This window comes from Mya arenaria, chromosome 14, assembly GCF_026914265.1.
Source record: "Mya arenaria isolate MELC-2E11 chromosome 14, ASM2691426v1".
NCBI lineage: Eukaryota > Metazoa > Mollusca > Bivalvia > Myida > Myidae > Mya > Mya arenaria.
This window is the reverse complement of record NC_069135.1, coordinates 5,577,855-5,597,553: the sequence shown is the minus strand read 5'-3', so window position 1 is coordinate 5,597,553 and position 19,699 is coordinate 5,577,855. Positions and strand designations below refer to the sequence as shown.

The 19,699-nt window shown below is 39.0% G+C and overlaps 2 protein-coding genes across 2 annotated transcripts; one reads left to right on the top strand and one right to left on the bottom strand.

Annotated features, from left to right (window-relative positions):
- The first annotated feature begins 677 nt into the window (after positions 1–677).
- On the top strand, positions 678–3,364 carry LOC128216708 (probable imidazolonepropionase). Its single transcript, XM_052923353.1, has 8 exons — positions 678–885; positions 1,101–1,207; positions 1,397–1,461; positions 1,677–1,954; positions 2,088–2,313; positions 2,444–2,662; positions 2,827–2,987; positions 3,157–3,364. Exons 1-8 carry the CDS (start codon positions 731–733, stop codon positions 3,245–3,247), a joined length of 1,302 nt encoding a protein of 433 aa, XP_052779313.1. The 5' UTR covers positions 678–730; the 3' UTR covers positions 3,248–3,364.
- A 75-nt stretch (positions 3,365–3,439) lies between these two features.
- LOC128216707 (histidine ammonia-lyase-like) lies at positions 3,440–19,651 on the bottom strand. Its single transcript, XM_052923352.1, has 22 exons — positions 19,143–19,651; positions 18,672–18,738; positions 17,993–18,023; positions 17,490–17,564; positions 15,674–15,746; positions 14,613–14,679; positions 14,436–14,473; positions 14,039–14,164; positions 13,591–13,730; positions 12,607–12,654; positions 12,278–12,329; positions 12,092–12,187; positions 11,848–11,943; positions 11,300–11,358; positions 10,461–10,541; positions 9,881–9,946; positions 9,477–9,555; positions 8,966–9,052; positions 8,366–8,500; positions 7,781–7,889; positions 7,385–7,454; positions 3,440–4,017 (listed from the first exon to the last, which is right to left on the bottom strand). The coding sequence occupies exons 1-22, from the start codon at positions 19,375–19,377 to the stop codon at positions 3,871–3,873; spliced, it is 1,977 nt and encodes a 658-aa protein (XP_052779312.1). The 5' UTR covers positions 19,378–19,651; the 3' UTR covers positions 3,440–3,870.
- Positions 19,652–19,699: the final 48 nt, after the last annotated feature.

Genomic DNA, 19,699 nt, shown 5'->3' with positions numbered 1-19,699 from the left:
TATCTTAAAATAAATTATTGACATGCACTGTGTTTGTTTCTCATTTTCCAGCTGTAGTTTTATTGAACTGAATTTTTTTTAGTCTTTTATTATTATATATACACATCTGAAAACAGTCCATGTTTCAACAACAAGTATATTTTTCAATTTACAGTCAAAATGTACCCATTTTGGTGAAAGCGTCCCCCAGCAGGTAGTCAAAATGCCCCCAAGAACATCCCCAAAATTCATTTCATTTATGACATTTTATATTCATATTTTAAATTTATACATCAGTCAGTTTGTGGAAATGTATATGCATTTTTTTTTAAAAACAAGTTATTATTTCCCAAATATATTTGATAGCTGGCATAATAATAACCATAATGATAAGAAGTATACTAACATTGACTATAATACTATACTAGACTATAATAAACTATGTTTCATACTGTTTGTGTGTATTATATTAACATTGGCCCTGTTTAAAAAAATAAATAAAATGTATCTATATGTAATTTGTTATAATAAGCACATTAAAGAAAGTTAGAGGACCCATTGTGTGAATCTGGAAAGAGGAAAGAGGTCATTTTAGAGTACACTGATAACAATAGATAAACCCAACATTCAATCTTACAAGAGCTGATGTGTATACAGTAGGTTATTGTGATAATACTAAAGGCAGTTTTCATGAACATGTGCTGAAATAGTATTAATACAGGAGTAAACCATTGAAGTTCTGTCATTAAATATGAGTAAACATAAGCTTTATGTGCACTCTGCACGCCAAATAGTTCAAGTTGTGTCTGATGGAAAGAGGGTCCGGAATGGTGCTGAAATGAAGACGCTGGATGTCTTAGAAGACTTGAATAATGAACAAGCTGGATACAGTATACTTGTGAGCAGGTACACTTATGTGCAACAAAACATTATTTTATGTTATAAAACGTTGACTTTTCAAGCATGTCAAAAACACCGGTTTTAGTGATGTTTGAATCACAATTTAACTAAATCATCAAAGCAGGACTCGTGTTACAAGACAAGTATTACTCTTGATAATGTGAACTGTATACTGTCGGTCTGTCTTTAATCTTAAAGTTAGAAGTAACGTCTGTTTTTAGAGACGGTTGCATTGTAGATATCGGATTGGACTCAGACGTTAGGCGTCGTAACCCTGACGTCACCGCCGATGACGTGATTGACGCCTCGGGAAAATCTATCATACCAGGTATACTAGTATTTAAAATGAACTGACATCTACATGTACATATACTTATGTGTCTTTGGTGAAATCAAACGTTCAAGTCAAAGATGTACGTTTTCGTTGGAACCAGTTTTCGTCTCCATCTGCGCCGCTTTCAGTCACAAATAGCGGAACACAAGACTTTTATTTCACATTTATGCTTGTATATCCTAGGTTTGGTAGATGCCCATACTCACCCAGTCTGGGCGGGAGATCGGGTTCACGAGTTTGCCATGAAGGTCAGTACATATTATACGTTAACCGAATTCTTGTTTCTCGGCGTCACGGACGGAGTGTGTTTTTGAAGAAATAACAAGTCTTAAGATGTGCATAAACACGTACTTGTACCAATAAAAATCGGACGATTAGCATATTTTGAGAGAAGAAAACAACATTTGTTTCAAAATTGTATGCCTCCAATGAATGTCATAATGATTAATATGAATTCGTTAAGCTTGCGGGGGCGACGTACATGGACGTTCACAAAGCCGGCGGAGGGATACACTACACGGTGGACCACACGCAGAAAGCCTCTGGACAGGAGCTTTTTTCTTCCCTGCGGAGCCGGTTGGAGGCAATGCGGAGGGCGGGAAGCACACTGGTGGAGTGCAAGAGCGGATATGGCCTCGATCTCGAGACAGAAATGAAAATGTTGGAAGTAATTGACCGCGCGAGACATGAACTTTCCATTGGGGTCTCGTCGACATATTGCGGCGCTCACGCCGTTCCTAAGTTAGTTCACGCGGTTATTTATTGTTTTATGCTGCTTGAGTTACTGTTCATATTTTTCAAACATGCCAGTATAAATGCATGGCATTTGAATTGTAAATACTCAGTGTTTTATTTGTAGTTTACTTGACTTCAGAAATAAAACCGCCGAGGAAGCTACAAACGACATCTTGGACCAACACATACCAGAAATACATCGACGTGTTGAGGACGGCACTCTTCGTGTGGACAACATTGACGTTTTTTGCGAACGTGGCGTGTTTAACGTCGACCAGTCACGCCTCATTTTAACGGCGGGCAAAGCTCTTGGAATGAATGTCAATTTTCACGGAGACGAACTTCATCCAACGGGATCCGCAGAGGTATCAAGATGATGTTTCCCATTCGGCAGTGTTGCATAAATTTTAGTAATTTCCGTTACTGATTTAGAGCTATGAACATGCATATATTATTACGTTGCACAATGAGCTATGTAACTATCAACTTCCTTAGATGGGTGCGGAGCTCGGTGCCCTGGCCATTAGCCACCTAGAAGAGATATCAGACAAGGGCATCGACGCCATGTCGACGGCCGGAAGTGTGGGTGTGGTACTGCCGACGACCGCTTATATCCTGAGACTGCGGCCACCGCCGGTGCGCAACATGATCGACGCAGGCATGGCGGTGGCGCTGGGATCGGACTTCAACCCGAACGCATACTGCCTTGCAATGGTAAGGTACACGTGCAACATAGTCCATTCAGATGGTGTTGGGTACAAATTTGACTTAATTATTTAACGGCACAAGTCGAGAATAATGTTCACGATAATGAGTATATGTGAGTCGGTGATGTTTGCGTGATGCATTGAATCGTTTGTATTCCATGTATTTGGCAGCCAATGGTGATGCATCTCGCCTGTGTTCTGTTACACATAAGCATGCCGGAAGCTCTGAACGCCGCCACTATCAACGCCGCGCATGCGCTTGGCGTCTCCGACATGCATGGATCACTCGAGGTCGGAAAATACGGCAACCTGGTCATACTAGACTCCGACAAGTAAGAAGGCTTTTACTATTATCACGCGTCGTTATGCTTAAAACTTCGATCTCGGGCAACTGTAAATTCACCCCAGTTTTTTCCACCCAAGCCACTGTTAATACGTTAACCTGTTTGACATTATATTAAATGATTATGTTTTCTACTTATTTCGATTATTTTTTTTCAGGTGGGAAAACCTAATCTACATGTTTGGATGTTTCCAAGACGTAATCCAACACGTCGTATATAAAGGAAACATTGTACACAGCCGAAACTAGATCGTCCTCGCCGCATAAATGGCAATCGAGTTTCGCTAATACTATTGGAATAATAGCTTTGCTATCTATTCGTTAGATGTACAACCGATTTGTTTTGGCATCTTCAACAATAAACTTTCACCTTTTTGTTGTATGTCTTAATTAAAGGAAAGGGACACTGTAGAATTATAACCATGACCATTTATTGCAAACAAGTTTCAAAGAATAACATAAGCAACATAATACCGGCGGTGATTCATTTTGCTGCACGTACCGAGCTCCTCTCTCAATTACCCATAGTTTTTACACGTGCATACACAGGATGTATATTTATGAAGTAAATTTGTATTCACAAAACTATGCCCGGGGCCCTCATTTGCTTTCTCGTGGCCCACAGTTTTATATGTGTGAACATAAAACAACAAAAACAACAACGGATTTTTAACTTGTGTATCCTAAATTCTTGCCCAAGCAGATTTAAAAATGAATCACTGACAGTACCATCAAACGTTTATATGGAACGGAAAGAGGGATTTGTGTTTTTAACTTATTTACATGCAACAACCAATAACCACACTCTAGTCAACAAGTTCTCAACGAAATGAAGACAGCACTTTAGTCCATTAACATAAAAATATATATCCTTATTTCCCCTTGCGTTCCGATGCGACACGGCGGCGCTTGGGTGCGGGTCCCTCCGTCCTCATTGCGGTGGTAGGGGAGAGCACTCGTGTCTCGATGACCTGGGTGGCGTGGTAGTTCTCAATCAACGGCTTAACCGTGTGCCACACCTGAAGGGGGATACAAGAAGCATTAAACTGACCCTTACCCTAGTAACAGTGGGGAATTTCAGGGAATACTTCAGTACATGCAAGACAGTCAAATGGTCGTTCTTTGGATCAATTCTAGTCTAAATAGTAATTTGAACTTGAGAATAATTAATAAAAGGGTGCCCCTCCCACTGTTACGCATTATTGAGGAAGCTTTTTAAGGGAAAAATTAGCGAATCAAGAGGATGGAACGCAGACACTCAAAATGTGGAATTAGTCGGATAATTTTAATCGAATATTTCAAAACAATTTTGATACTTTGAAAGATGATATTATACATTCAATAAGGGGGAATATTAATGATGCGTTAGCTATAATAGTACATTTATATACGATGTCCGCTGTGAATATGCGTGGTGGATCGGGGAAAAAGTTTAGCTGTTCCCAACCAGCATGGTGGGATTTAAGTTGTACACAGGCAAAGAGGGATAAATATTCATCTTTGAGACGTTTTCGATGGACGAATAATAACAAGATTTTCTTAATTATTAGGCGCGTAGAACATCGTTTAAAAATCTATGTACGGCAAAAAAGTTGTCTTATAAGAAATTAACGCGCATCACTTATACGGTCTAGAGATAATCCTAAGACATTTTGGCGGTTAGTAAAATGCTCAAAAGCGCATTCATTGGAGAGTAATGTTATTTCACCTAACGACTGGACAAAGTAATTTAAATCGTTATTATACAAGGAAAATCAGGTACCGATTGAAAATATTAATTCTAATAGTATTCCAAAACGCGACCGCTGCCGTCAACGATCATTTAAATCGTCCTATTTCAAATGACGAGATAGAGAACAGTTTAAAGAAATTAAAAATAGGCAAATCACACGGTAAAGATGGAATAGGGGCAGAATTCTATAAAAACACTATCCCTAGTATAACACCGATTTGTGAATTTCCAGATTCTTGGAGTGAAAGTATTATTGCTCCGATCTTTAAATCATGTTGCAAGTAAGACCCAAATGTATGTTATGTAATAAATGTTATGTATCAAGTATTCTCAAGTATTATAAACGACCGCATATATGCTTGGGCGGATACTCAGAATATTATTGAGGAATCACAGGCGGGATTTAGGTCGGGGTATTCGGTCGTGGATAACTTATTTTGCCTACAAAGTATGGTTCAAAAGTATATTACAAGGCCACGTGGTCGTTTCTATGTTCTTTACGTCGATTTTAAAAAGGCGTTTGATTCATTAGTACACTTTAAGTTGTTCTCTAGTTTGGCAGGGAAAGGTATGAATGGGAAATTATTAGAAGTACTGACATCCATGTACTCGAAACTACGTGCACATGTTGTAAAAGAGAGAAATACTATTACTCAAGGATTTTTATGTAATTTAGGCACTAGACAAGGTGATTTGAATTCTCCGATAATATTTTCTCTTTATATTAATGATTTAGTTGCATATATAAGAGAAAAATGCAGGAATGGCATTTTCATTACCAATAATATTCCAGATATTTACTGTCTCATGTATGCTGACGATATAGCGAACCGTGCGGATACAGCATATAACCTTCAATTACAACTCAATGCAATTTCAAGTTTTTGCCATGATACCGGCATGCAAGTAAACCTAAAAAAGACAGAATTTATTGTCTTTAGGAATGGGGGGGGGGCATTGCGCAGTTACGAGAAATGGTTTTTAAACGGTGAAGAAGTCAATACTGTGTCAATTTATAAATACATGGGCTTATTATTTACACCAAAATTATCATGGATCGCAGCTAAAACAATATTGGCATCACAGGCTCGCAAGGCTAGCCTCTCTATCAGACAATACCAAAAACCATTTGGATATTTTACCCATTCCGATATTTTTAAATTGTTTGATAGCATGGTCACCCCAATACTCACCTTCGGGTCTGAAATATGGGGCTATGAACACAGTGAAATAATTGAACGATCACATGTAGAGTTTTGCAGATACTTTTTGGGTGTTAATTCTAGTATAAATAATAGCAAGGTATAGGGTGAATGCAGACGTCTTCCACTTTGCACTATATATCATTATAAATGTATCAAATATTGGTGTACATTGCTGCAAATGCCAATCCATAGTTTCCAGTAAACTGTTATTTAATGTTGTAATCCTTAGACGACATTGGAAGACGAACATGGGCAACTTGAATTAAAGATTTGCTGTTTAGGTTTGGGTTTGGGTATGTTTGGGTTGCACAAGATGTCGGGGACATGACCATGTTTTTATATTCATTCAAACAGCGTGTTACAGACTGTATGGCGCAAAGTTGGCATAACGATATCGATAGCTCTTCGCGCTCCGATACTTATACATGCTTTAAATCGTTATTAAAATCTGAAAAGTACTTATTCATTAACATACCATTTCAGATAAGGCGATCACTAGCACGATTTAGATGCTATAACCATAAACTAAATATAGAATTAGGCAGACATTATAATGTTCAGCGTAATGATTGCATCTGTTTTTATTGTCTCACACGTCTGAACCTACAGATTATTGAAAATGAGTATCATGCCTTTTTTGAGTGTCCTCAATACGGGGAAATAAGAACAAATTACCTTTTTAATTGGTTCAATGGTCAGACATGTCAGTCAACATTTATTAACTTAATGAGTACCCAAGATGCATACACTTTAAAGCAAGTAGCATACTATGTTTCAAAAATAATGATTGCTATTAAAAACCGATATATAATCGAGATAGCAAGGGGAGACTGTTTCAATTATATACTATTTACAATGTTATGTTGTATTCTGGGCCGGAGGCCTTTATTTACAATAAAGTATAGTTGAGTATAGTTGAGTTGAGTCAGTATACACAGTAGTTCTAATCGTCACCTTAGTGCAAGAACGCAATATCTGCATCTATTTCTCTATGCAATTATTGAGTTATTGCACTAAGGTGACGTTAAATAGTCGGGTAGAATGCATGTATTCGGTACGCAAGTGGTACGGGGGCTTACATCATCATCAAGAAACATGCTGTGTGTAGTTTGTTGTTGTTCCGAGAATGTCATTTACTTGTCATAATTGATGGGTCAAATAACCGGAACTGAAAAACGCCAGTTCATGAAATCATCTACATGTAAATATAATTTAATTCCGGGTCTGTATGTCATGGTCAACAATTGTGCAAAATTGTTGCCTTTGCATAGAACTAAAAACTACGGATCATAGGAGTGAATCCGTATAAAGTGTCCGTATTGAATTTGAGTCGAGGGTCGAGACAACCGCTACCATTGTTTGGGCGACCTCTGGTCAGGTAATACCTAAACTAAGGCATGACACATTAAACGAGTATTCACTTTAATACAGTGTAGTTTGCCGTCATACCTTTTCGTCCTGAATAAGTTTGGTGACGGCGTCAATGTCCGGGGCCATGTACCGGTCCTTGATCCACGGTCTACAATGTACAAAGGTCGAGGTCTTAACAAATGTATAGATCTCAGTTGACAATATTGAATCTTCTCAAAACATTAAAAGAAAGTAAACTGAGAACGTTCATACTGAAAATAGCATTCGTTGTATCCTTTTTATTCGCGAGAGATACAACAATATATGAATGTATATTGTTTGGCCCTAGGAATTGCGTATTTATCTATAACTGTGGGGCAGGAATTATGTCGTGCGACATGTAATGAATACCAGTACAATCATAGGTCCCATTTGTTTTCTATATCTATGTCACTTAGAACCTGTTCGTGTTCACGTTTATTTCTAAACCCTTACCCGGCTACTGTCCTGACTAGTTTATACACGGCCTCCAGAGGCGCCGTGGACTTGAGCGGCCTCAGGAACTCAATGGCCTGACATGCGCACAGCAACTCGATAGCCAACACTGTGACCGTACAAGAGAGGCATTGTTTGTTTTAAAAACTATTTTCTAAAATGTTTTATGATATACTTATACACTTTCAAAACTGTACAATGTCAATACACTTCATGTCCTACATTGTAAAACTGCGTCAGAATGTAATGCACTAGTTGTAACCATGGCCCCGACCCCAGGTCCGGGGAATAGCGGGGAATATGACTTTCGGTCCAGCCAATCTCGAGTAAAATCCCTTCCCTGCGGGGACATACCTCTGGTAAAATCCCCGCCAAATGCCCCGCGCCCCTGGGACATCCTAAGTACGGCCACCCGAGAGTTAAAAACACGGCCCATTTTCCCCGATATCCCCGGACCTGGCCGGGTGGAAGGCATGGTTACAATTGACTGGTGCATGATTGGTCTTTAAAAGTTGGTCCATAAATGGTTGATACAGCTTTATACTTCATGCATGTTTCGGCCACCATTTCATACATAGTTTTTACCCTGTTCAACGTGCTCCACGACGGTGACAGCCTTCCGGGCGGCGAAACCTCCCATGGACACGTGGTCCTCAGTTCCGGCGCTCGTCGTCAGAGAGTCCACGGACGCCGGATGACAAAGCACCTTGTTCTCCGACACTAAATCGTGTTGGGAGTTACCGTTATAAATAAAGTGCATACATATGGAAATTAAATTGTATCAAAACGACATGAACGTGTGTGAACGCTGAGGATCACCAACACACAGCACACACAATGCACATTTAATGTACTATAAACTTCTTTATTTTCTACCCAAATCCAATGTTATTTAATGGTCATAAGGTCCTGCTTATCTTGAGTGTCTTCGAACCCTGAACCCACTCTCTTGATTCAAGGGAAATCCGTATAAAGCCCCTGAATACCGGTAGCAAAAGTAGATTAGAGGGTGTCAGCCCTAATAATGCGACGGGAAATACAGTATGAAGCTCAGTGGCCGTTGTCAACTATGATCATGCTAAGAGGTACAAAATCATCAGATGTCCAGGTCGTGATAAATTAATGCATAAATAACATTATATAATCCGAACCATCCGCTCAAATTATTATAGTGTACATTCTCACCAAGGGCGGCAGCAGTGCAGTGAGCGATCATAAAGCCCGAGTTGAGCCCGCCTTCTTGGGTGAGGAACGCCGGCAACTCGCTGTACGCTACATATAGGAAAGGGATAAGTTACAGAAAAAGAACAGTCAACACTTATCTGGAGGAACTGTACAATAATACAGTGTATGTCCGATGGATCGATAAGGTGAACGCATGTATTTATTATCAGTCAATATTGACACTTAAATCCGTTTCTTAACAAAACAATTTATCGAACACCAATTTACCAGGACCTTGATTAAAGCTTTACGTCCGTCAAATGCCCAACTTAAAGTGGAATAATGGGATAAAATATTACTTTCAATGGTATATTACTTATAAATACATCTCGAGTTCGAATCCCTATAAGGATTCTGGTGTCTACTCATATCGGGGAGATGTGGCGGTTTCATGCTTTATATTAATCTCCGAAATCAAAGAGATACGATTTAGGATATTCTTGAAACGCTCATATAATTTTGCGAGGTATACCTGGGTTAACAAGCCTCTCAATGCGGCGCTCGCTGATGTTCGCCAACTCGTGCACGCCAATGGCAAGATAGTCCAGAACCTGGAGGAGGCCCGGGGAGAGGGGAGGGTTATTTCGGGACTGGTGTCATTAGTTTATTAATACTTTAATAGCTATATTGATTTCATAACTTAAATTCGAATAGGATTTTTTCTACATCTAAGATCTGAGATTCTGATAGAATGGATAATTCAAATATTTTGCTCTACTAAGCAGACTCGAAATTTAAAACAAAACAAAAACAAACATGTATACAGTAGCGTTTATATAAAGGACGTGCTTATTAATCAAGAGTTTTATTTAAAGTTTCTACTGATTTATATTGAATCTGTCTCGGAGTGGAGTCAATATGTACAACGTTTCGTACTTTAGCAGGATATTCTCCGTGGAAATTGCCCCCAGATATGATTTCCTGTTGTTCTGCAAACACCATCTTAGATATATTAAGGAACAAACAAAAATACAGAAGATACAATATTTATATATAATTGATCTAGATTATAACCTACATACCACACTCGATTCACAAGATAGATAGTTTTACAACTTAGAAGATATGAGTATTGTTTTTCCCGCCTGCTAAAAACTGGCTACAATCTAAGACATATATAATATACTGCACTTATTGCACTGGGAATTACAGTTACTTCTATCTCATGTCACTTATTACATTAAAAAAACAGGTCGTTGTGGCGTCATGGCGGGTAACACTGTGTGACCTTGTGTATGGGCCTCATTTGCCCCATTGATTTTACCAAAGACAAATTTAAAAGTCCATATCTTGCCCGATGATATGTAAGTCAATAGCCGTTCATTGGTGTAAATATGATCGAGTCAATTCGCATCCTGGGAATTAAAGGCTTGCCGCGGCTGTTGGTGACACTGATAAAGACAGTTACACCACCGTTGATCCCGTTTAAGCCCTGTTAAATATCGGTGAAGGATACGGGGTTATCGGTGGCGCTGTTGAGTTCTGTAGTTAGCACTCCGCGTACGAAATCCACGGTGTCTTTCACTATTCCATGTACCTGCATGAGTGAAACACTTGTGAAAGAATAAAAAAAATCAAAAAAAAAACCCAAACTGTTTGCCGCAGGTTTTATACCAGTAAATGAAATTTGATAGACTTCGACGTCCTTATTAAATCTTGCTAGACATTCTAAGGAAAATACCATTTCCAAGTACGCATGTACTTTATTCGCATTAATTGATTTTTTAATAATCGAAACTGTATATGTAATTTCAAATATATGTACATTCGAATCCTGTTGGCTCGAACTCGCTTGGCTCGAATTCCTCGTTGGCTCGAAGTGGATGTAAAGGACTGATTTCATGAAACTGAAGGTGAGCATTACCGCTTGGCTCGAATTTTCCGAGGCTCGAGGTATTTTCGCCAGTCCCTCGGAGTTCGAGCCAAAGGGGCTCGACTGTATATGTTTGCACTAACGTATCCAAGGGGGGAGCACCCGGTGCTCGCACCCTAGTATCGTCCATGTTTACTTTTCATTACAATAAAGGTGAAGAAAGATAAATAAAATACGCAGTGCCATTTCGGATTAGAAATTGTTAACATTTTCTTTTGGGAGAACTCCAATACCCTTTGTCAACACTTGAAACCAAATAAGTTTCGGTTCTGAGGGAGGTACGCAAGTAGAAAGGTTACTACCCTAAGTTATTCCCCCCTTTCAAGTTAAATCCTGGATCCGCCCCAATCTGTTTCTGTGAACTAATGTTTTAAACACGACCTGTTCCGCATTCTATGGAGGATCACAAATTTAAAACTTACTTGAGGCAAACAACGCAGTGTGTACGCATCCTGTACTCTGTCACAGAACCGATGGCTCTCTGTAACATGTATGCGAATGTTCATATCCAAGTACATTACTTAACTTATTACTTATAAGTGAACTTGTAAATGTAGTTATGTGGACTGACTTTTGGTGTGTTTTCGTTTTGTTTATGCTACGAATAAACATTCATCTACTGCAATTTATGATCTTGCAATAAGGTAAATGTATCTACATTTGTATTTAAACTTCTTTAATGATAATGGCCGGTACTAATAATACTGGTTGTGTGAGGTGCATGGTTGTTTAGATATATAACCGGTCTCTGTTTAAACAAAGCTTAGCTTTGCAAGCTGGATTAAGTGACCACCTGTCTTGAGCAGCCACTTTGACCTTTTCCCTAAGGTGGCCACTTAATACAGGTTTGAATGTATATCAAAATATTGAAATCAAATCCACATATTTTTTATGTTCTAGCATCAATGTAACTTCAGTTACCTATACAGATTATGAAGGCCAAATACGATTCTAGTAACTTATTAATTACCTGCGATCTCGGACGGGTAGGTTTCAGAATGCAGTAGGGACCTTATGCGTCTGGCAACACTGATTTGGCCCGGATGGGGCCTCACTCGGTGTATGTCTGAAATTCGGAACATGTCGGACTAATAAAATACAGAAGAATCGGTATCGACCATGTTTGAGAAATTTAGAAAATTGACACTACGGATCAATGTATTTAGTAACATCATGTTTAAACCCAAACTTCGGTAGAAAAAATGAACACTTACTGCTGTCGAAGGCCCTGGTTGTTCCCTTAAGAACTTCCAGCGACAGGGCTGCAATCACATCCGCTTGTCGACACACCGCATCCGACCGCTCAACCGCTGTGACATAAAAAACACACACCGTGAAATATAAGACTGAGAACTGGGCAAATGCGTTATAGTCTTAGTAAACAAATCATGTTATCGTACCTTCAGCACCGAGAGATGTGATCAACTGTGTACCGTTGATCAGAGCCAGGCCCTGAAAATAGTTCGTATACGATTCAATTCAGTCAGACATAAAACAAAACTTCCAGGATGATTAAATGAAATAAAACAAAATGGCTTGCTTTACTTCATGCTGAATACGGTCGTATGCTTAACAAACTACATTAGAAACTACAGGAACAGTAACGAGTCCAGTAGTCAAACTAACAACGTTGACCTTGTTCGCCACAGGGGTCAAGGCCTGACTGGCTATGATTTAAAACCATTAAAATTCTGAGTTCAGATAGAGTTCTAGTCATAGTTATATTCACCTCTTTAGGTCCGAGCTTGATCGGTTCCAGGTTGTTGGACTCTAAAACCTGGAAAGAAAACATATCTTACTACACCATAAACAGTATTAATTATAAAGGCCCGCACTATTCATTATTCTATCTGGATGATTATCAAATTTTTGCGTTCAGTTTAATCAATCCTTATAACTAAGTTCTTTAAACACCACGGAGCACTCCAAAAACGTTTATCTGACGATGATAATATTTTTTTCCAGATACATTGTATTTTCATTGGCCAAGAAAAGGGAAAATAGTATACTCCAAAATGAAAAAAATAGAGATCTTAGTAAACAATATGCCGCCTGAGAGCCGCTTCGAAAGAAATATGTGCTACAGAATTTTTGAGCGGACAACGATTTCAAAACAATTATGACCGTGACCTTGATCTTTGCCCTTCGGATCCTCACAATAAAAGCGGCAATCTACTAGGCAGACGAGATTGGCCTTGTTCTAAATATTCTGGTTCAGACAAAGTTTTCCATGACATTAACCTTGGCCCTTCTGAATCAGAAGATAAGTGGGCTAAATATAGTTTCACTGTTTAGGTCGACCGGTTCTCGAGATACTGTGTGGACAATATTTTACAAATACCTGTTGTCTGTGACCTTTTCTGTTGATCTACTGACCCCCCCCCCCCCATAAAAAGGGGGGGGGGTCATCTACATGTCAATGTCTATCTAACAGAGGAATGAATGTCCATGGCCGTATTTCAAAGCGTTCTGACAGGCTCGTCCGTTTTCGTTTTATATTCAGGCCCTAAGGGGGAATAACTTAACTATAACATATTCTAATAGGCCTTGATAGTTACCACAGGTACCTTAGAACACAAATCAGATTTATGAGAAGTGTTTGCACGACCACCGGGTCGCCGACGATGACGCTTTTGCCGACGATGACGGTAATGCAATACTTTCATGCTTTCTTCAAAAATCAGACAAGGTAGAAAATTATATAGTTTTTTACGTATTTGGCGTCCGCCCATCCACTGTTGGGGCTCCACATCTTGCCCTCCCCCATCATCCCCAGGGCAAGGTGGGACAGGGGCGCCAGGTCTCCGCTTGCACCTACCGTCCCCTTTTCCGGAACCCAAGGCAGGCACGAGGCTAAATGGTGGTGAAAGGTGAAATGGTAAAATTTCGTGAATTTATTGCAAAGGGTGAAGCATTACTAACATACAGGAAACGTTCTTCGGTAAAGGCCGGATGCTTACTTTGCTTAAAAATGTTGTTACGTTGATTTTACGTGGAACCTAAGGTAAGGGTTAGGATTGGTACCTGTTTTCACGTTTTTGATAAGTCATGCAATGAAAGTGCGTCCTTTCTTTGTATACATGCGCGTGTATACAACGGCACGCTAGACACGTGAAGTTCTAGACTACGCGATAATATGGCATAAAACGCTACAAACTAACCGTTAAATGCTGCAATGTACTTTTTGAGGTTTTCCGGTGATATACCGCTGTAGCCCTTGGCCAGCACGTTGATTCGGAGTGCCAGTAGCATCCGTGTCCGCTCGGGCGACAGAGGGTTTCCCACACCTGGTAAACGGAACATGAAAAGCGACTGCTTTTGTGATTTAGGAGTAGGGACGCCACAAGTTTATTTTGCGAGTTTCTATTTTGCCACTGGGTTTTACACCCACGACCTCTTGGATGAAAGTTGAACTCACATAAACGACTGATTCACCCTTCTTATGATTGTTTAATACCATGCACTATCCATAAATATTGCAAAGGTCTACACATAGAGACAGTGTACCAACATGCATTTGAATCATTGCTCAGTATTACGAATCTTATTGATACATACCCGCCGCATGAGAACGGATGAGATTTTCCTGCAACTCTCTGAAAAAGAATAGTTCATGCAAAAATCACGAAAGAGGGAATAAAATCATCGAGTTGGAGTAAATTTGTGAAACTGAATGTTTTTACACTGCATTCATTTATTTGAAGTTCTATTAACTAAAGCTACAGCGATACTTACACAAGTTTTTCTTTGCCAATGACGGTCCTTGCGAATTTACCAAAACCGGTTGTAATACCATAGACGACTGGAAAAATATATATATTTATTTTTTATTCATTTAGGTAACTATCCGTCTATCTAAAATACTTATACGATCAAGGTTTTTTTTTCTTCAATGACAGAACAGGGTGGATCAGGATTTGACGTTGGAGTGGCGCACTTGGGATGCGCAAGCTGAGGTACGGATAATATCCCCCCCCCCCGGATGATTGCCCCCCAGACATTAGCCCCTAGGACCATAGCCCTCCCGGAAGATAGCCCCCTTAGTCTTAGTGAAAAAACGGACGATATCCCCCCCCAACATTATTAAAATGCATATTATAACCAGTTTATTTAAGCAAATTTGCAAAACAATGATTTTTATTATAAAATGAAACAACCCAAAGGCATAAATCAATGAAAAAAAAAATCATGAATAGTGAAAAATAAACGGAAAAAGCATGTGATTTTACAATGAAACATTTATTATTTTAAAATTTAATTGTTTTCTCTGTTATTTGTTGACTAAGCACTTATTTAATAACCTTTGATCAGTAAGTTCTCACCTTTAATTATCATTTGCATTGACCTTTAATTATTTGATAGGGTGATAATCCTTAATGCGATAATGACATTATATGTTTTATTTACTTAAATAATTCAAAATAGTGTATATATGTAAAGTCATTTATATATATATATGCAGGGGGGCTATTGTCTGGGGGGGGGGGGGGGGGCTATTGTCTGGGAGGGCTATCATCCGGGGGGATATGGTCCTAGGGGCTAATGTCTGGGGGGGGGGGCAATCATCCGGGGGGGATATCATCCTACACTCGCGCAAGCTATAATCCTCCAAGGAACAAGAAACAAAAAAGCTCTTATTGTGGTTTGGCTAAAATTTCTTTGTTAAGTCCAGTGTTAAATGGAATAGTGTGGTATAGTCTAAGCAGCATGATTTACTGTAATATAGACATGAAGTTAACTTGGAACAATTTAAGGTGTTTAAAACTCCACCCAAGCCTCTAACAAGTCACTCTGACCTTTGTTTTGGTTGACGATGTCCTCCAGCAAGGCACGGGCCTTGGAAACAGCCATCTCAGACTCGGGCGTCAACTGAAATGAAACATCTGGTCCCAATGTCACAAAAGTCCTTCAGTCAATTCTCATTCTCAAGCTTAGCTCATTTTATTACATAACCGCATGATTAAAATGTTCTAAAAACGCATTTATAAATACAAATTCTTTAGAAAAATACTACTTGAGCAAGATCTGTACCTGAGTCAAATTGTATTTTCCAGATCTAGAAATAGTACTACTAGTATTTAGAAAATTCAGCAATGATGTATATCAACATGATGTGCAAGAGAATGCGCTTTGAAAAAAGCGTAAACCATAAGTTACTTTGAATAATTTCATGATGTACATGTAATGTGTCGAAGTAAAAGATTGGGAAATGGCTCGATCATTTTGCTGATGTTCGGGTCTGGATGGGAACTTCTTATTTTACAAAAACAGCAACACAACACAATCTGATAATATAATATTGTATAATGTTGTTTATATTAACAATGCATACTATTTCGGTGCAAGGCAGGTGGAACGCACAACAGACATCAACCTGCTCGTTCAGTGTAATCAATTTTGGAAATAAGTTGACAAATATCTTTTTTAGTATCGTGGCCACCACTTACTACTTATAGTATCTCGTTCCTACAGCTCAATATGTCGTGGGAACAAGTAAGAAAGTCACGTCCACGACCACAGGGACAGAAACAATGTTTAAGTTATTATTTACTAGCCTGTTATAATACATACCCTCTGTGTGTGAATATAAATATACCACAGGGGACAGACGCAAATAATTTTATATAATTTATATGTAATATGTGGTCACGACATAACTAAGGCGTGGTTTATGTAAGAAATACGTGGCCATGAGATAAAAGAAATACACACATGTCACCTTTAGGTCAAAGTATATTGTAATCAAACTTATAGCTTATTAGCAAAAGTTATATGTCGTTAGGGCGATTCCAGAATGTTGCTGGCTGTGAGCCGATAAAGATAAAGAAAAGCATATTGCTATTGACACGTGGGCATAAGTGACAGTTTGGTACCCAGAAATGACTCAATAGAGTATGCATTTTGACAGATGTGATTTAAGTCATATTCGAGTGTCAATTTCAATGCCGGGCCGCTAACATCCGCAATTATACAGTATCTTTAGAGAGAGGAACTATAGACAAATCAGAACGTTTTTAACCAAACAAATACAATCACAAAATCGGTTTATGTTGTTGTGATTTGTCCATTATCTGTATCAGGCCAAATTAATAGCTGTATTCGACATTAGACACTCCGTTCAGTTATTCCTTAAGAGGAAGGAGACAGATGTTTCCCCTCTCAGAGATAAGAACAAAACTTGATCGAAAAAAGTTGGCTGTTTTTGTTTTGATGCACTTCACACTCACGAGTTCGTGAATTAGAGTAAAAAAGTGTCATAATTGCGGCACTTAGTACATTTGGTTTTACTTACAATTGTCAATATATCTCTATGTCAGTGGTTATACAGAATACTAGCGGAACCGTTTGCTAGAACTCATTTTGAAGGGCCATGGACAAATTGTGTACATGTCTTCTTATGAAACTGTACTATGACTCGCATAGTCCGTAACACTTGCAACCATCTGAGATTACCAAACAGAGTTTCGGGTGTATTTAACATGCATTCTGTTAAGACGAATGACTCCTTAGCGAAAAAACTATGTATTCAGGACTCAGAAAGGGCAGCAAAAAAATAAAATGAAACACTGACGATGACATTCCAAATCATTAAAATTGAGCGAACACACTTACCTTAATGAGATAGTGTCCTTTCCCCAGGCGAACCAGATCGTCTAAGGACAGACTATTGCCGTCCAGCGACATGTACTGAAAAGTACGGGTGTATTGTGTCATTACTATGGTAACGATGACGTAGAAGAACAAAAAGAAGAAGAAGAAGAAGAAGAAGAAGAAGAAGAAGAATAAGAAGAAGAAGAAGAAGAAGAAGAAGAAAATGAAGAAGATGATGATGATGATGATGATGATGATGATGCCGATGACGGCGACGGCGGCGACGGCGGCGGCGGCGGCGGCGACGACGACGACGAAGACGACGAAGACGAAGAAGAAGATTATGAAGAAGAAGAATACAAAGAAGAAGAAGAATACAAAGAAGAATACAAAGAAGAATACAAAGAAGAATACAAAGAAGAAGAAGAAGAAGAAGAAGAAGAAGAAGAAGAAGAAGAAGAAGAAGAAGAAGAAGAAGAAGAAAAAAGAAGAAGAAGTTAAGAAGAAGAAGAAAAGTTCCTTACCTCCGTAGCCTTATCCACGCTAGACGTCGATCTGTGTTTGGGGTTAAGGAAGCAGTGTAATGAATGACCACGCGTGTTAATGAAAACATTGTTCATCAAAGCAGGAATCGATTTTACAATCATTGAATCAGAAACCATTTCGTGAGACAGTTTGATTCAGTCAGTGGTGAAAAGGTATTGTCGGACACACTCGGTACTCAATAACGCTGCACGTGCTGCGTCATCTAGACGTTAAGTACAGAAGACACTCGTCTTCAGTCATCCTTTTGACGGTTGCATTCGGAATAAAATGAATGAAGAAGACAAAACATGTGTATGCATAACGAGGCCTTTTGTTTTCTGTAGAGCGTTAAAAGTATATAATATCATGTTTAGTTGGTGCATCTATGTGTGGAACCGGTACAGCCGGGCGATCAGTTTTGACATGCCTGTCAACAAATCATAAAATCAAAATATCAACCGGTATTGACCGGCTTAGTGTTCCAATTTATAGTTTCTCTACTGCCTAGCCTCTAAACCGATCAGGGGACTGCTGATTTTACCGAAGGAACTATACGGCGATTGATGCTTAAGAGTTGATGCCAATATGATATTTTGGGTCCATTCAAAAAGTACCATTGACGCACTTCATCCCACAACTATCCTCAAAGCGCTGTGTAAATGTCAAGCGGAAGGATACATTTTCTCCTCCAGGTATACGGGTTCCGCCGGCCCCGTGAGAGGGCTCGACATGTCGCTCTCCAAAACTGGCAATAAACAAGGAGTTTTAATAAATCAGTTTGTATGGGGCTATAGAAATGATTTATTATAAAAAGAGCTGACAATGCTATGTCTTATTTGTTTTTATTTTCCATTGTGGTAATCTTCTAATGTTGGACTTTTATGTACACATAACTTTATGGGAATCGTTCTTATTTCGTATCTCATCCTTAATTATATAATCATACAATACACTATATTGGCTGGTGTAAATGCACTAGTCTTTTTAAATTCTATAGTGCTTATTGTTTCTTGTCCCGCAAATGAACTTCGGATATATGAGAGCGCAACATAAAATGCATGTGTAAGTCTTTATAAATCCAAGAAATGTCTTCAAATCAGTTTATGAGACGTGATGAACTTTGATCTTAACATAACAGAAAGTTCTTACCAACGGTAACAAAGTCATTGTCATCTAGAATGTCTCGAATGCTATCAGAGGGATCCAGAATAGCACCGCCCTTAGCCTTGCGCACCTCAAAAACTTTCTCCCTCCGGTCAGTGCCTTCCAGATTCTTCTTCCGGTAGTAGCGACGGAGCGCCTCCTCGCCAAACCAAGCGATCTTGTCCGTCGCCTTACATGGCACGGCGAACCAGTCTCCGCGAATACGCACGGATAATTTCATCTTTGTGATTGAATCTTTGAAGTTTCAAATTAATTAAGGAGCAATAGCATTAATTGTTTATTTTCATGAAAAAAGAAAAAGACTTTATTCCAAATATAGTGGCCTTCGAGAATAATTCGCACTCTCTCTCTTACTCTGTCGCTGGCAATCCTCGTATCTTATGATGATAACGTATCTCATATTTGTCGTTTGGTTCCCCAATACGTCACAATGTGACAACATACATAAAGTTTCACTATGAAGTACGAACCAGACTTCATTGCATCTTAATACATCACTTTGCAAATCTGGTCACAGTAAATCTCCAAAGAACTGAACACAA

Bases quoted from the DNA above. Each gene is read 5' to 3' on its own strand.
- LOC128216708 (XM_052923353.1), top strand. From the start codon at position 731: ATGAGTAAACATAAGCTTTATGTGCACTCTGCACGCCAAATAGTTCAA. The intron at 1,462-1,676 runs GTCAGTACATAT...GAATTCGTTAAG, and splicing joins TTCACGAGTTTGCCATGAAG to CTTGCGGGGGCGACGTACAT. The intron at 1,955-2,087 runs GTTAGTTCACGC...ACTTGACTTCAG, and splicing joins GGCGCTCACGCCGTTCCTAA to AAATAAAACCGCCGAGGAAG.
- LOC128216707 (XM_052923352.1), bottom strand. From the start codon at position 19,377: ATGAAATTATCCGTGCGTATTCGCGGAGACTGGTTCGCCGTGCCATGT. The intron at 18,739-19,142 runs GTAAGAACTTTC...GTTTATTGCCAG, and splicing joins CAATGACTTTGTTACCGTTG to TTTTGGAGAGCGACATGTCG. The intron at 13,731-14,038 runs GTTAGTTTGTAG...ACCACCATTTAG, and splicing joins GTACATTGCAGCATTTAACG to CCTCGTGCCTGCCTTGGGTT.